The sequence below is a fragment of the Nipponia nippon genome, unplaced genomic scaffold (assembly GCF_047370975.1).
Source record: "Nipponia nippon isolate SJK-2023a ecotype South Korea unplaced genomic scaffold, ASM4737097v1 scaffold_1, whole genome shotgun sequence".
Classification (NCBI taxonomy): Eukaryota; Metazoa; Chordata; class Aves; order Pelecaniformes; family Threskiornithidae; genus Nipponia; species Nipponia nippon.
In genome coordinates, this window is record NW_028262290.1 from 149,778,584 (window position 1) to 149,797,274 (window position 18,691).

An 18,691-nucleotide genomic window follows, 5' to 3' on the forward strand; every position below is an offset into this window, starting at 1 on the left:
TAACTGCATGACAGCTGTAACAAACCTGGAATATCATTTGGGAGCTGGAAGTAGTGAGAGGTCAGGAACTAAATTCCTGGTAGTGTGGTTTTACACCTTGGATATCAGGAATGCTAACCAGGAACATGGCAGTGGCTGAAAAAGCCCTGGAGAAGTAGACATAAGTAAAAACCCTCCAAGCTATCTGATAAAAAGCCTAATTAAAGCCAGGTGAATTTTGGACTATCTCTGAAAAGAGATGTTTCTACTTCTCTTTACGTAAGGTTCAGAGATGTTCTAAATTACTTTTTTCAGATAAAACCTCCTAACACAATTTCACCTCGCTTGAGCAAGACACTGCTAAAATGGCATTTGCTAATAGAGCATTTAGGAAAAAAAAAAAAAAACCAAAACCAAACCAACAAACCTGTGGAAGGATTAACAAAATGTTTAAATCATTTCTTCCAAAAAACTGGAGGAAAGTTCAGCACTGACTTCTGAACTGATGAAATCTGGCAAACAGAAGGCCCTCCCACAAACCATGTGCTTCCCTCTCTTTTGAGATGATTACTCCTGGGAACTCAGGCTTCATTAATATGTGATTAACACCGGCTCAGAACACTGGTGAGGTGCTTAACTCAGAGAAAAGCACAAACAAGTACAAGAGGAAATGTGGTGCAGTTTTATATAAAAATGGTCACTAGATATAGAATAGAATCAAGGAATTATAACACCATTTACATTGGAAAAGACCTTTAAGATCACTGAGTCCAACTGTAAGATCATCGAGTCCAACCGTACATTCCAAAGAAGTTAAGAATGTGCCTAATCTTCTTCCCAGAGAATACAGTTGAAAGTCATCCAAAGGAGTTATCCAATTCAAGAACTTCCAGGGTGTGCAGCTGATGTAAAGCTTACTATTTTGTAGAAAAACAGTCTCTACTGTTTGAGTACAAATAGATAATGAGGATGCATCTGAGGTGAAAGAAAAGTTCACAGAGCTCAGTATCTTCAAGTGAAGAAACAAGACAATCTCCATCCCAGAAAAAATATTGTATAGTACCTCCAATCTCAGGTTCAGTAGCTAGAATCCTGATATAACTATGCAAGTGGAAGTCCGACTTTATGCCTGGTGAATAGTGAATAGATAAACTGGATAAGTAGAGACTCTTTGATCTGTACTCAGTGAAGAATGTCTAAGACTTTAGAAGAAGCTCTGAAGGAAAAGCCATTAAAAAGACATGGAAATAAACAGAAAATGAAATTTTACATTGTTTAGTAAACATAGATCATTGCATACCCTTTCTTTAGTAAAACAACTTCAGGAAGCATACATGCAGTAGACCTAATACACCTAGCATAAACCTGTCTGTCTTTGTTCTGCTGTGCCATATTCTGGTAAGACTTTATCTGAATTACTATTCATGTTTCTTCTCACCCCTACCTAAGAAAAAAAAAATTAATCTGGGGAAGGCAAAGACACAAACAATAGGTTTGTTATGTATGGTGGCGGTGGTGTCATAAGAATAATTGACTATCAATCTGCCACAAAGAATGTTTGACATTATCATTAATAATGTTAAAATGGATCAAAGGTGGGTTATGGAAGAAGAGGACACTATACACTATTCTTCAAAGTCTTCCTGGAGAGCAAGTAACTTGCAAAACAGAACTCGCCGTAAGCTCTTCTGCAACTCAAGAAAGGCTGGGGATTTGGAGAGACAACAAACAGTGCTTTCCCCTACAGATAACTTACAATCTTTGAAATGTTGGTTGAAGGGCAGCTTTTGGAAGTCATTTATGCCAGTCTCCTGCTCAGAGCAGGACTACTGTCAATGCCAGATCAGGTCAGCCACTGCCTTATGGAACAGGCTGGAGACTCTACATCTCTGGCCAGTCTGCTCCAGTGCTGTACTTCCCACTGAATGAAACACTTAACATTCAGTCTAAGCCTCCCAGGGCTGCAACTTGTGGACATTGCCCTGTGTTTTAGCACCTTTCACTGCTGTGAAGAGTTTGACTCTATTGTCCTTGTGAGCTCCCCACTCTCAAGTAGTTGCAGGCTGCAATTAGCTCCCACCCTTTGCCTCTTCCTGGTAATAGGTCTACCACAGATTCCATTATAAGGCAATTTTTGCCTTGGTAATTACACTAAACAGTCTTGACAAACTGAAGACTGAGTTCTCTCACTTTTTTTTAAATATTTTCCATGGCTGTGTTCCGTCTGGTAAAAGAAAGGTTTAATAAAAAACCCTTATTTGTTACCTCCTTAGCACAACAGTTGTACGAAGTTGGATGCACCTTTTAAGAGATTGTACTAGTTTTTGCTGGGACAGTTAATGTTCCTCATAGTAGCTTGTATGGTGCTAAGTTTTGGATTTGTGCAGAAAACAGTGTTGATAAGACAGGGATGTTTCCGCTATTGCTGAGCGGTGCTTACACAGTGTCAAGGTCTTTTCTGCTTCTCACACTGCCCTGCCAGCAAGTGGGCTGGGGGTGCACAAGAAGTTGGGAGGGGACAAGGCTGGGACAGCTGACCCCAACTGACCTAAGGGATATTCCATACCATATGAGGTCATGCTCAGCAATGAAAGCTGGGGAAGAAGGAGAAGAGGGGGGATGTTTGGAGTTATGGCATGTTGTCTTCCCAAGTCACCATGATGAAGCATGATGGAGCCCTGCTTTCCTGGGGATGGCTAAACACCCGCCCGCCAATGGGAAGTGGTGAATGAATTCCTCATTTTGCTTTGCTTGCCTGCAGCTTTTACATTACCTATTAAACTGTCTTTATTTCAACGCACAAGTTTTCGGACTTTTATCCTTCTGATCCTCTCCCACATGGCACTGGGGAAAGTGAGCAAGCTGCTGGGAGGGGCTGAGCTGCCTACTGAGGTTAAACCACAGCACACACAGAGGGACCTGGAAGAGTTTAGTATCCCACTGGAGTGGATGGGCAAGAGTGGAATCTGAGGAACAGCCCAAGGATAACCTTTGGCTTAGGCAACTCTATTTGTCCCTTTAAGAGGGCTTAAAATCTCAAAAGCCAAAATACAGTGCATATATCTCATAAGTTTTTAGAAAATCTCTCAGTTTTGTTTTCAAAGTTGCTATTTACCCAGTTCACTTTGAAATACTATTAACTTAGAGTATTTAACTCACAAATCTTAGTAGCAAATCATGTTTGAAACATAAAACTATGTAAATTAAATTTTGAGATTTTTCTGACATAAATTAAAGACAAAACAACAATAAGGGTGTTTTCATTAACACTAAAAATAAGCTGCTCAATTAGAACTCATCTTATACTATACATTCAAATTTCTTCAGACCTTTCAGAATTACTACTACTCTTTCTGATACTAAATCCTAAAGCCAATTTGTTTTCTTCCTCAAAGAATTCCTTTGATTAAAAAAAAGGAAAGCTTAAAGCTGTTATTTAAATATTTGGGGAAAAAATATTTAATATGTTAAAACAAAGTAAAAACTTTCCATATGGTCAAAGTTTTAATTATGCGTACGGGCACCTACAGGCAGTCAATACCAAAACTTATTTCTTGTTTATTGATGCCAGAAATCCATCAAGACTGATAGTAAGATATCTAATGACAAGCTACCCCTGTATGTCTAACAGAGGCATTGCTCTCCCCCTGTCATCTCAAGTACAGAATCACGGCTTTCTCAAAGTAACTTTGCAGATATTTCTTCAGGATTGCTATCCATTAAAACAAATATCCAGTACAACATAAAACAAAGCTCTTATTGGTTTGCAGGAGAAAAAGAATACAGATAAATTTTATACAAGATGACTCCCACTCTACAGCAAATAAAAATAACCAAATCAGTAAAGCATTTTAATATTCTTGTAATACAACCTAGGTTTAGTCCTTTCATTTTTCCAGATATCCCCATGAAGATATTAACTTTCTAGTATTCATAATCCAAAGTACAACAACAGACATCTTAAATTTGCCCAGATTTCAATTCAAGTATTTTAAAATATGTTTTTATGCTTTCTTTTCAGTGTATCGAAAGGTCACAATTTTTTACACGAATGCTAACAGGCACAGTTCACAACTAAGGTCAAGATTTCTTTGGGGATTCATTCTCCCTCTCTCATTTTAAAACACGTTCATGATTTGAATTCAAGATAAAAGATGAATATGTTATTGATCTAAATGCTCAGACTGGCCCACATATATAATGCTCAAACACCATGAATGAACAAATTCTTATTCATTTCACGTGCTTTACTAATAATGACTGCGAATGGAAGTCACAAGTGTATTATTGAATGTTATGAATAACGATGCGTAATGTCTGTCTATCCACATTTCAAGTTAATGTTACCCATTCATATTCATAATCTGAGCACTCCCCACCCTGCACACAAACATAAAACCCCCCAAAAGGACACGGTTACTTACCAGTGGTTCCCTGTTTTTGACGAGCCTGATTATTTTAACTGAATCTTCTTCCTCATCAATATCATCAGGCATGGGGGGCAAGACAGGATCGTAGTTCTTCTGAGCAACAGTATCGTGCACAGAGAGCAAAGCCTGGAAACATTAATAGTCAGTATATTATTTGGCATCTAAAAAGTTTATGAAAGACAAAGCAGAGGATATTATTTATAGCCTAACTCTACTAATGTGATGCAGGTAGGTTGAATATAATTCTTGTATAAAATTTTAACACCTGTCAAACTGATCAAAGAACTCCATAAATTATATGTTTTCATATACACAATGTATGCATCTAGTAAATTGTGGATACAGAATAGCGTCTTCATACACATGAAAATATCAAGTGCCTTGCCCATTAGCTTGAAATGACAAGAATTATGATCAGGAGAGAACCCAAGTCTCCTGAAGTAAGAACATCATTCGACTTGTCCTAGATAAAAGGTTTCTTTGATACAGTAAGCAGTCCTATGAAACAAATAAGCAAAATAAGCATCTTCCAGTATATCTGTTCAAGCATAAGACGCATGACATTAAGCTGTTGCCCAACCATTCCCTTCAGAGGGGCTCTGGAAGCTTACCTGGTTACTGGATGCCTTTCATACTAGCTCCCTTTCGTATGAGCTCCAAATTATCTTAGGAATTTTTAATTTATTGCAGAATTCATGATTGAGATTGAGGAACATATTACTGAAATGATTTGGTTCAGGCAGGTGCTTATCAACCACCTGTCGCACATCTTGCCTCCTTTCTTTGTTGCTTCTGCAGTTCATGCACAGCTTGGACAATAGATTTTTCGAAGAAAAGCCTAACAAAGCCTGACAAAAGGTTCAATCTTAAAAATAAAATAATTTATGAACTTGCAGAAATTAAAAAATCTTGAAAGCCAAAGGAAGTTAGAAAGCTCATTCACCTAAGGCTCTAAAAATCTCAGCTAGAATCTAAAATTCACAGCTTTTTCTAGTACAGAACTCTTGAAGTTCTTTCCTGAGAAGTCTTTATTATTTGTAATACCTTTTAAACTGGTGAAAAATGGCTAAGTAATGCTTTTAGTTTTGTAGCGACAGTTATGCATTTATAGCAGGAATAAGAGCAACAGCCATACATATAAATCTATCTACTGCTTTCAGTTGCTTCTGTTTTCAAGTAGTTGCTCCTAAATACTTGAATATTTTACATTTTGACCTGATACTTTTTCCCAACGAGTCAATATTACAAAAGTTCTAGTCTGAATAGCAGAAGTAATTTGCAAATTGGTAACCTTCCTGACAATAAAAAGAATGCATTTTGGAAAACGTTGAGATGTTTAGGATAAAGCAGAACACATCAACGTTGTTGATGTGGATGATATCAGAAGGTATCATATCAATGACTGTAATAATGAATCTATTATAACAATTACAATAATGATTAAGAAGAAACTCCTTAACAAAGAACAGAAAATGGCTACATTTCTCTGATGCCAGGTTACTTGCTACTTAGTAAGAGGCAGATAATATTAGACTGAGTATACAAATGACCAGAAACTGTATGTTCTCAAGGATAATGCAAATGTTTTAAAAAAGCATGACACTTCCATTACGCCATTCCAGGATTTTTTGCCTGAATGGAGGAGACTGTAACAACAGAAAACCATTTCCAGGCAATGCTACAAGCTATCATGTCAAAAGCAGAAGGTAAAGAGTGTATGGTAATCTTGAAATTCTGAAGTTTAAATTTGAAGTTAGGTCTTCAACAAATTAAACACAGAGGAAAATCCCACCTGCTTCATGAGATTTGCTATTGTTTTACTAATTTCTATGCATATTGTACAAATTGATAAAAACATTTCAACACACTCTAAGTAATTATTTCTGGTTTTCTTCCCAAGACATAGTTATGAATTTGTACTATTTACCATCAGAAATTACCAGCTCCCTCCCACCAAAGATTAGTTTTACTTTAGATCTGAGGTAAAAACCTCAGGCTAGCGATTATGGGTCCTCCTGGAAATGTGTATTATGAAGCATTACATATGTAAAAGGCACGCAATCACATGCAGTCCTTTACAGATGTATGTGAAATATCAAAGATATACTAAAACAAAAGTAGTGTTTGCTTTTACTTCAGGCTACTTACAGTTAAGACTTCTAAAACAAGTCTTCTGCAATTACGTTTTTCCACATAAAGCTAGGGCACATTCATGGACTGGTTCAATTTAATGAGGTTCTATATTGCAGTTTAAAAACAATCAGGCAGATAGAGAAAACAGATGAAAATAATCTAAAGCACCACTTTCAGAGTAAAAGGTAGCAACTTAAAACATGTTCAGAAGAACCTACCCTTGACAATGAAACTTGCAAAACACTGTCCAGTACTACACTGAATTATGCCACCAGTGTTAATAAGATATGTCCCTGCTCTGACTGCCAGTTTGGGCTCCTGGACACTGCGCGCAAAACAACGATGCAGCCCAAGTATTATAAACCAATGCAAATCAAAGTCTGGTATTTATGATGCTTTTCTTCATTCACAACAACTGGAACTTATCAACCCCTTTCCTCCTCCTCCCAAAACCCATATTAAACCACAATGTACTACAGTTTTCAATATAAGATCTTTTACCCAAACTCTGGTATTATATTATCTTGGTGCAAAGATGTATATTTTAGGTAAGAGTATGAATGCCAGAAATGATGTGTCTTTTCTCAGTCAAGCTTCCAGAAGAGCTTCTGTCATCACAAACTTGTTTACGCTGTACACTGAATATACTAAGATTTCTTTCCTTCTTGTCTTCCATCATTGCTTCTTCTAACACACTACTCTGTGTCCACTGTAGTTGCTCTTGAAATAGTCAGCATTGTAGACATTGGGCAATAATTAATCTGAAAGCAAAACTTATAAAGCTATTTTGATTTGACTTAATGTATTCAACTAGAGGTGACCAGAGCCTGTCCTCGAGAGGACTTCCATGTGTCCTGAACACACGAAAAAATGACCATATTCACAGAGTAAAAGGACATTTCTTCAGCAGCTTCTTTGTACTGTGCATTTAATACAATGTATGCTTAGTCTAAAAAACTATCTATCAGACTAGACTTCCACAGAAAAGGTTGGGACTTCTTTAAAAACAAACAAATTACAAGTGCCAAGAAATAAAATTTGGATCCTATCATGAACAACATTTGCACAGACTAATTGTGCAGTAAATGCACAAGGCAATATAAAGGCAGTAATGTTCTCTTTTTGTACATAAGCGATTGATTTATTCACTGCAGTTTTATACTCCGTGATACTAATTTTTGCCTATTATAAGAAACTGCAAGAAGTGCAGATACCATTTTAATTTTTTTTTTACGTTTTGTTTTTGTTTTCAAATACACAATGCTCTGGAACTATGCACGTATGAACCAAGATTAGGGTCATGTATATTTAAGCACCTCTGGAAAAAAATATTTTATTTCAGCTCTAAGTTCTATGCTTATGATTCACTAATGTAAACACGGTCCATATTTAGAACTTGAAAGAAGGTATGATTGAAACTCCTGCACTACCTAAATATAAATATTGATGTTCAGCTAAATTCTTAGACATGATCTAGCTGGAAATGAATACTTTCATCAGACCTCTGAAATGTCTAATAACTAGTGCTGTATTTTTCATATTAAAGCTGATCATTTCACAGTTTATAAATTGAAATTTTACACTATCAACTTACACAAAGAAAATCTGACATTGGAAACATTCAAGGTTCTTTTTCCTAAACTGTTCTGAAACTTTAAATGTTTATTTAACTTCAGAATGTTATTAATGAAAACAGTTCTATATTTTGAAAAATGTGTATCATTTAACTACACTGACTATATTTTTGCTCCTCTAAAACAATGACAAATTTCATATTATTTTTTGTGTCTATTTCGAAGAGTAAAAATACTCCAAGCAGGCCCTGACTCATGAACACAGCTCCTTGTTTTTAAATTATCATTATTTAAAAAAAAAAAACAACCTCAATGTAAGCTTTACTTTTCAGAAACATTTTGCATTTACTAGTCTAGAAAAACATTTTAGAAAACAGAAGTTAAATAAAGAAGCAAGACAGAATGGACAAAGAAACAAAAGCAGCCTTTTTCTATATGGCACTTGAGGAAAAAAAAAAAACAAAACCACAAGATTAGAAAAATAAATAATTAATAGTCAAGATTATCGACATAAAATTTGTAGGGACTCAGACCAACCTTTATGAAAGCCAACAGCTGCAGCTGACTGCGACACTGCCAACCCAGCTGCTGGTTACCTTGCTTATGGAGCAGACAACCGCCCTGGCAGCAGTGTCAGCAAAATGGAACAAAATGGCCCATGACTTTGCTGTCCCAGTCCACAGCTTGGCTCATTAGCACCGGCCACCTTCTCTGGCAGTTCAAGCTGAACTCTATCAGGTGAGACAGAGACATTTTCCCACCTCTTTGCTTTGCTATGGTGACAGTAACTTCCACTGAGGCTGGCACAGAGAAGCTACATAGGAGGAGAAAAGTAACTTCATCAGCAACCACAGCAACTTGCCCTTGAACTCGCCTGGCAGAGCTCGTCCTCCAGAGAGCTCTAGCCATATTGCATTCTCCTTTGCGACAGGGTTACAGAAGAAATACAAAAAGACAAGCTAAAAATATTGGTGGAGAAAATTATTCGACTGGAAAGACTGATTTATGAGTAACTTGTATAAAATTAAAATCAAGTGAGTAAAGTCATCCAGCAACAGACATCGAAGAAGAAGAGCTGAAAGATCTGGGAGGAGACTGAACCAACTGAAGCAAAGACCACCAGAGCATCAAAATGGAAGGAGAAGCATAAGAGATGTAACAGCCAAACATGTGCAAGAACTTAGAAAGCAGAATAAAACCAGCAGAAAGCTGTAGCATAAAGGTGATGGCATACAGGCTCTAGGCACAGAAAAGCAATTTGACTTGAGAACAGTTTGGAGAAGAAAGGAATAAAAATATAAGGTACTCAGAATCAAGCTGTACATTTTAGAACAACTGGTAAGCAGCACAATATTAACAGGGGAAAAGGGAGATAAAAATTTAGATAAGGAAGGGGGAGAGAGAACAACCTTTCTTCTTCTACAGGAGAATTAGTCTTTAAATCCACAGTCTTGAGTACATAAGCTAGATTTTACATTGAGGTACTGATGAATTCCATCCCACTAATTCCACTCTCCAGCAAATGGGTGGTAAAACGGCCATCAGAAAAGGGTAGTGCATAGCAGTCTCTTAACGACCAACACTACCTGCTAAGGGAGTATGTGCAACCCTAATCCTGATGCAAGACAAGGGTTAACGAGATAACAAGAGGGCAGGTGAGAACAGGCATCTCAACTAACAGATACGAACAACCACATTAGCTGAATTCTCCAGCTTGGCTAAAGCATGAAGCATCATCTAGAAGCAGAAGCAAGCAATAAAACTACAGGCAGGAGAAACTCGGTAGTGCTGCTGAAGCGACCAGAGGATGGCTGGGATAACAGTGAACTGATTTTTTTTTTTTAGCAGTAGAACCAGTGAGTGAGTACACAAGCTACAGTAACCACTTATCGGGCAGAAAAGTAATATTATTCCTTCTGAAGGTGCAATAATCTAATCACTTTCCTACAGAAACCTGAGATTTTCTGTTCTGAACAAAATTCCTGAGTTCAATACGTAGAGCACATAATGTTAAAGAAATCAGCGAACTTCCAAAGAAATGAACAAGTTTTACTTTTGCTACTGAAAATTATTTATACTATTCATTCAACATAAGCAAAAAACCTTTGACAGTGATGGTAAGAAAAATGAAATAAGGTCCTTTAAGTATGATTTTCAGTTTGTAATCGGGAAACCACTGAGTGCACTAATTCATGGGAAAAAAATCAAGGTTCATTTACTTCTTGCCATCCTTCAAATATAGTTTTCCTATATATTCTCTATAAATTCCCTAGAAATTATATATTGTGTGAGAAGACAGCAGCTAGGTATGTACAAAAGAGAAAAGACATTCCATGCTTGCAACTATCCCATCTGCACTTAAACCCGAGCTGCCCTCTAGTTCAAGCTTGTCCAGCTGGCAATTAAATCCCTTTCTCTTCCAATCTGACTTTGATGCAGCCAGGTCACAGCAGTGATTCAAAATATTGAAAACACATACTGTACATGTGTGGTTTTGTGTTCTTAATACCTACCATATATTAATGTTCTTAGCATAGCAACATCTCAGTTGGATCAATATTCAGTATATATTACTTTTTCCTCTTTACTATGGTGGACTTTATTCATGACTATATGAACTTCCTTTCACAAAAGGGTAATTTCCTTGCCTGAAAATGCAGTTTCTTGATTTCAGATTCACCAGTCTGAACTGATGGGTTTACCTGCAGCTGGTAGCCAGACGGCAACAGCCAACAGAACAGTGAACTTTCTGCATCTTCAGACTGCCGCTGCCTCCGGCTCATTGTTCGCAGCCCCTGGAGACGCTTCCAAAGTCGAACTATTCTCGGTGTTCACAGAAACATGCAGCCTGTCTGTGTCATCTGGTAAAGGTGTTAATATTCTTCCAGATGACAGCCCTATGTTCTTCCTCAGTTGTGGATAATGGCAGAATAAGCTCTGATTTTAAATCAATAGTGAAGAATCTGAACAAAGTCTCTCCTACATTTGCAACGTGATTCATGTAGCTAAAGTGTTCTTGAAGCTTTAAGCCCTATTTAAGTAACTTCCAAAAGCACAAATAGATCGTTTTCAGAGTGGAAAATGCCGAGACAGGAGCTCTCTTCCAATATCTTGGCGATCCTTGATCAATTCCTTTTTTGAAAAGTGGCAGCATCCTGACAATATTAAGTGTCTACAGTGGTAGCATGCATCTTTTCTCCCCCCCTGCCCAAAGAAATCAAGTAAAAATATAAACTAAAGTAAAAGCTAAGGTTGCAGTTGTCCTTTCTGAAAAAAGTGTCTTTTAGAAATGATCCAGCCTTTATTTGACAACAGCAAAATGTCTAAAGTCTTAAAAAGGAAAGAAAAACATCTACTGATCTGTGAGGTTAAAGGAATCTGGATATACTTAATCCTTCCAGAAAATAATGACATATATTTGTTTATGATAAGGTGGTCTTAAATTCAGCCACAGAGTACCCATACTACATGGACACCTAACTAAAAATATTGAACGAGTTTAGTTTTTAAGGTAATTACTTTTCCCTGCTTTGGACTTTTCCCATATTGAACACAAAGTAATATTTCTATATATCAATTGCACTAAATTCAGGTATCGTGCTGGAGAACTGAAAAGCTGCAGTGAGTATTATCTTCACCATTATATATAAGTAAATCTTCTATACGTACTTAATAGAGTTGTAACTAAAGAATTATAAAATATTAAAATAGATGTGGTACAATAGAATAAATCCTGCCTCTTAAATAGTAATATTCTTTTTAAAAGGCCAGCAAAATAGCAGGTATAAGAAAAAAGCCTACAATTTTCCAAGGTATTTGTGATAAAGATACTTATAGATTTACAAGGTACATAATCGTGGGAGGAGAGTCTTGCCACTGACTAGAAACCCAGGAATAAGCAGAAAGTGGAAAAAAATGATTACGAGACCATACTGGACCAGTATTGAAGATTCATCAATGAACTAGAAAAGAGGAGACTGCTGAATAAGTGAATGGAGAGTTCAAAGAGAATATGGTCCAGCAAATGCAAGGGAAAAGCAACGCTGAAAGAAAAAGCAGCATAAAAAAACGACAACTAAAAGAGGGATTATTTGCTTCATATTGTGCAGTTTCTCCATTTTCACTAGCTGAATAGAATTGCTACTTGAATGGGATGTGATCTTATCCATAGTGTTTTTTTCCTCCTCCTGAATTACCAGCTTTAGTAATCTTGCCAACTTTTATGCTCTGTATGTGAATGCTATAGTTACGTGTACGCAATTCAACATTCTTACATGGGTTAGGGTTGGTTCGTTCATGTGGGAAAGTCTGTATATATAATCGAAGAATTTCTTTGATCTACTTTGCAAATCTTTTATTTTCTGCTGCCAACCTGCCTGGCTTCACTTTTGTTTATTATATCTGTCACTTTGTTCATTATGTGTTGGCTGCTAGTGAGCATTCTCATATCCATACGTCTAAGAAGACTGACAGACAAGCTGTCCGTTGGAGATCAGCTGCGTTATCGCATGAGACAGACCTGAGAGCATTTCCAGGGTAACGTGATGGTTGTTACTTAAATATATTCATGCAGTATTCTTTCATCTCCTTTATATAATTTTATATCTATGCATATGATATGTTGTATATTGTTATATGTATGCTCTGTCAGCTCTTACCACATTAAGAGTGTGCCATAATTGCTTTCTGATTTTCTGTGCCTGTCAGACATGAAAAATCAAGGCTTTTCTCGCTGTTTTGAAAAGGACTATTTTGCTATTACATTTTTGTTTTACTTATTCCATTCCAGTAACAGGGACATTCCAAAAATAAAGACAGCAACATATGCTCCCAGTGCTCCCCACCCAAAAAAAGGTTTCCATAAAAAATTCCATTGAATTATGGGTGGAAGTGGAAATGGAAATAGGAAATCAAGGTCTGAAGCTGAAAAGAGTTAAGAATAAAACCTATTTTTCCTCTAACAAGGTTGCCTAAATGCATGATGGAGGGCTTCCCAAAGTGGCAAATAGTTTAACGGCAGGGAACACTGGGCAGAAGGATCTCATTCGCTTGCCAAAGCAAAGACAAAAGTCTCCCCAGCGCCGTCCCCTCTCCCCCAGCTTCATGGCTGGTATGCTCACAACATCTATGGGTTATCCATCAATCAGTGTTTTCAAGCCATCAGTGCTGTGGTCCTTGCTTCTTGTTGTGATAATTTGCATGTATTACTTAGGTGAAAAATAAATATTTCTCTCTCACTGCTGACACTTCACAGCATACCGTCCAAAATCAAGTAGGCTCTTGCAGATTTACCAGTTAATGGCACCTGATTTTGCAAATGAGGATTAGGCAGGTAACTTTTCAGTTGACATATGACGTACAATGTACTCCGGCTCACGATATTAATGAAGTTCAATTAGTTTGTACAGCAAAATATCTTAATATAAGAGCACAACTCCTGTAACCGGTCCTACCAGCAAACCTCAAAGACCACTGATGGGTATGCAGTTATAAATCATGGGAAATTATGCTTCTTGAACAGATATTGTAGTCTGTGTTACCGTGTGTGAACATGAATATTTCATAAAGAGAAGGAGAGTAGTCTCCCAGGACATGAGCAAAAATAGAAAACATGGGTGCATTCGGGGAGATCGGTCTCTAAAGGGACAGGGACAAAAGGTCCTCCAAGAGCTTGAGATACAGTAACAGCCCAAATGTAGCTCAGATGTTAACTGACCTGAAATTTGTATTGGGTTTTCCAGATGCAAAACCTGAACAGTTGTAGGCAAATCCCAACAATTTCCAGTGGAAAATGCTGACTTTGCAGAAACAGCATATTTCAATGAAAAAGCCCTGATGGAAAATCCTCAGCAAGTCTAATTACAAAGGAAATGTTGGAAAAAAGACAAAGTTTAGATTAAGATTTTTTTAATTATATGTTACAAGAAATGCTTCATGAACTTTTCAAAGCGAAAACAGATTTTGTTTTATATTATTCTAGCCCAATATTTTCTTTGAGTGCTTTGCATGTTAAAGTTCTTGTAGAAAAATGCCTGCTGTTTCCTGCACAGTAAATTATATTGTCAATTTTTGCCAGTGACTGTAAGGCATCTTTATAAGGCTCTGCTGATAAAGGCTTAAAATGTTTGGTTTTTTAACATAACAAGGAGCACTTTGATCAGAACAGTCTATTAGGCCACTGTGCAAATCTAGTAGATGGCACAGATGACGGTATCAGTGGTTGTTTATCAAAAAAGGCTAGAATTTACAAACTTCCTGGTAAATACAAGAAAACCAGAACAGGATAGGACAATGGAAAAGGTATGCTTCAAGCTAAAAGAAGCACTATTTCTTTTTTCAAAGAAACCTAAACAAATATAGGAAACATTTATATGAAGGACAAAGTGCTCTGGTTTCATTACCTGCAGTTTTAGTTTTGTTTAACTCATGGTTCTATTCTGCAGGAAAGCCAAGGAGGTACTTATTAGATAAAAATGTTTACAAATGCAAATCGTTTATGCTTTGTGAAACTGAAAGTCAAGTACACCTCAAAGGAATTGCAATTAAAACAGCAAGCGTAAATCCTATTTACAATTTTCTGGTGTATGCATCTTTGCCATTTGAAAGCAATTTAAAAAAAACTGAAAACAACTTAAGGAATCTGTATTTTCTCTGAACAGCACATTGAAGTTGTCCATGGATAAGTTAATCTGAAAACATTCCCAGTCATACGAGAGCAGTTTTCCCTTCACTCTGCAAGTTATCGTAAAATTACTTCCAAAATTCTATTCATTTTACAGTAATGAAAAAGAAGCCAAGAAAAATACTTCAGGGTTGTCCACCGCTTGTTCCCTCTATGGCCACAGGTACAGCACCCAAAGGGATCCAAATACTTCACATGCTTGCGTACCATGATGCACCGAAGTCATTCACAGTCCTGCCTTGTGCCCTTGTTTAGGTACCTGGTTTATGTTTCAGACTAGCAGCTGGCAAACCTTTCAGCGCACATAAACAGAAGATGAACTCCACTGAAAAAGGCAGAACACTGACTGGCATTCTTAGCAGGTTAAAAAAAGCTTAATTTCCTCTGGGTCATAAGAGGTATAAACATCCTTCAAAATAGTTTTAGCGCAGTGGCGTAAGCTTTTGAAATAATTATTTTTCTGCCCATTACACCGACGACCACAAAGGACATACTTCATACGAATTTAAAACACACTAAATTTACCCTAATAGGGATTAACTTCAAACGGTAAATCGTTCATTTCAATATGTAATGATCAGGAATGTAACTCCTGTTATAAACACAAAGTTAAGAACAAGTGAGATCTGAATAAGATATCCTGAGCCTGTCTCAAAGTTAGTATAATTAGGATAAAATTGTTCAGTGGACTAAAAGATGGTCCATTCTTTTTATAGTCTTGTTTACAGCCACACCAACAAAATAAGTGCCTAAAACGTTAATTCCTTTAGTTAATTGTTTTAGTTTTTCAGATTTCAAATAATTTAAAAAATAATTAATGATTATGCTCTTGTGCTATGGAACTGTCCCCAGAAGAACACAGCGTTTCCCAGCTTATTAGAAAAAGAACTGAGAGCTACTATTCAAGAAAGCTTTTTAATTAAAAGTGGAAGAGATTTTGAAAGCTTTAAAGTCTTTCACTCTTAGTTTGATCATCTGTCATATCTACTACATCTCCTTTCTTGCAATGTCCGTCAGTGGGGTTCTGCCCCGTGACTGACAGAGTAACTCTAGTGTCCACCTCCATTCCCGTTTGTGTCCCTACTGACAGATAAGACCATTTTGCTAACGTGATTGTGACAAGTCCATTTAAAATCCAGAATTAAGTTCCCTTCTAGATATACTTTGTGTTAGCATCTTGAATCCTAGTCTTTCAATAATATATTCAAATTTATACAGATGCATAACAATGAAGAATAAAGTATTTTGTCTCTAGATGCTGTAGCTAATTTAAAAAAAAAGTGGAGTGCTCTCAGACAATAGCAATACTTTCAGATTCAGAAAAAAACCCAATTCCTCTATAAAGACATCTCTCTCTATTGCACTGCTGCCTACCTGATGCGTCATAATTTTTAAGATTTTTGTCATTATTTTCAAAAGTCTGTAGAACTCCCCTCTTCACATACACTCCGTTCGCTGACACATAAGTTCCTTAAACTTCTCCAAATTATAAAACATTAAAGCTGGGAATATTTATGTCTTTATCCTATTATTCATATTTTTTACAAAAGCACACACAGAAGTGTCTTCCCTTAAATCAGAAACACCCTTTCCTCGTGTATATGCTCATTATATATTCTAGTTTTCATGTTATAGAAAATATTAAGAAAACAAAAAAAAAGCCTCCTGTAAGAGCGATGTTTAGTGTTACATCAAGCTTCATATGTTATGTATTTACAGCACACGTTAACTTTAATGTTGTCATTAGGCAAGGAAGCTAAGGGACATTTGTTCCTTTCTTTTACACATGGAAAACAGTATGGAAATTCCTCATTGTGTCTCACTCAAACATGTATAAAATCATGTAATTTCCATGTAAATGCCCTATCCTTCAACAAAATTGGAATGTAAGCTCCAAATCTTGAAAACACAAACAATCTTTTAAACACTACCTTCATAAAATAAGCAATGTAAGCTTGAAATAGGGTTAAAAAAAAGAAATCTAATTCATGGTAACACCTCAGGAATTATAAAAATCCCTCCAGGAACTGAGGAAAAATCCAGGAGCAGGTGCAGTATCCACTCCACACAGGCCAGGAATTACCACCTTCAAATGCAGCCCATTAGCCTGAATTATATAGAATAAAACCTTCCATACAGCAACACAGTCCTCCCTCCGTTCCCTGTTCATGTAACGTTATAACAGACACACCACAGTACCTAACACTTACAATGGAAACAGTCGTAGCACTACACAGATTAATATGCAATTAATTTAAAGCACCAGCTCCTATGTTGAACAAATGGAAAGGATTACAAAAAAGTCTAAACGTCCATCAGAAGAAAGGCCAGCAGGCAGGGTCTGTGCTCAGCAAGTTTCGTACAGGTGCATCAAGGTCTTGTCTGCCTTGTGAGACCCGAGCAGGAGAGGGGAAGACCGGGAGATGCTGCCAGCACACAGGCTTTCCACAGCCCATCCCACCGCAACGCAGAAACGGTCGGTGAGCACTGCTGCTACAATACCCAGGAAACACAGACAGCAGTGGAAGACGGAAATTTCACTTTCAGAAACCTAAAATATGTTTACAGAGAGCTACAGCAGGCAGATCCAAGCCTGATCTGCCAGCATTTCAAGTCGCCCAAGCACGTCCCTGCTTATGTCCAAACACCATTCAGACTAGAGCCACGCAGCACTGGCTGTGGGCTGGCCCAGCCCGACCTTGAATTTAATCTTCGTCTTTTGTTTCTTTAAGGTATATATTTTATTGCAACTTAAAAAAAAAGACAACAAAAGAAAATCCCAGCAATCCTCACATCCCTCACAGCTTTAAGAAACACAAGCACAGCGATAGGTGTTTCAGTACATCTAGTTCTGGTTATTTGCCATCATTCTAACTTTGACATGCTAACTCTTCTGAGCTGTTTTTTAACAACCAGCGCAGCAGACCTTTTAAACTTACATACGTATACACTGCAAGTGTAAACATTTATTAAGTTATCTTTGTCAACTGATTGCAAGCATTTGATTGCTCACTTGTGGTTATGATGGAAAAGAGCTGAAGATATCCATTGCTGTACTTTGCTTGCTGAATGAGAGAGAAGATGCATTTCAAAGAGTTAATTTCTGGGCTGCTTAAAACTCAAATACTGCATTTAACTGGGTTCAGGTTCTAAGGTATGGAAATACTGTTCTACTTATTGATATTTTTAACAAGGTACAGCAAGGTTACAGACTGTAAATTGTAAGTCTTTACTCAATGTCGGAAATTAAAAACAATAGATGCTGCTAACCTGAGTCCACGGGACTCAGCAATTCTATTTCAAATCTAGAATACAAATGCAGTATCTTACACACAAAGAAATGCACTTTATTTCCCAGAGCTAAGTGCTCTGGTTCTACTTCCCAGAGTTCTGTTTTAATCAGATGAGATAAAGCACAACCATTATTTGTTCAATTAATCATGGTAAAGGATGCCACGTGTTCGGGCACGAAAAAAAAAAAAACACTCTGTAACTGGATATTGCATCCAGTTTTAAAAAGACCAGCAATGTCCAATTATTTTTTTCCCAAAAGAAAATGCACCTGACAAAACCTTGGAATAACTTCCAGGACATTTTGAAAATCTCAGGTCTGATAAATATAACTGCCTCAGAGAAATAATTTTCTTGTTTAAAACATTTCTCTATGGATGAAAACCATGAACACCACACACTTGTCAAAGCTTTACTCATCAGATGCGAACGCTCAGAAATATATTCAACAAAACAATTTTGTAACAGAGAATGAAAATATAGAATTATTCATCTAATCAGACAATTGCTGGAAGCCTCTCCCAGCCTTGTTTGGCATGTTAACCAAACTCGTGAAGATATAATCATCTGTCTAGACCTGTCCCTTTACACCACCAAACTTG

At 37.0% G+C, this 18,691-nt stretch overlaps 1 protein-coding gene across 4 annotated transcripts in view; it reads right to left on the reverse strand.

Annotated features, from left to right (window-relative positions):
* MPP7 (MAGUK p55 scaffold protein 7) overlaps window positions 1-18,691 on the reverse strand; it is a 157,261-nt gene that overhangs the window by 43,483 nt on the left and 95,087 nt on the right. For all 4 annotated transcript variants that reach the window (XM_087777406.1, XM_087777432.1, XM_087777416.1 and 1 more), the window contains one exon: window positions 4,404-4,535. In XM_087777406.1, coding sequence (XP_087633532.1) covers window positions 4,404-4,535 — 132 coding nt within the window. The remainder of the gene's footprint in view (window positions 1-4,403; window positions 4,536-18,691) is intronic.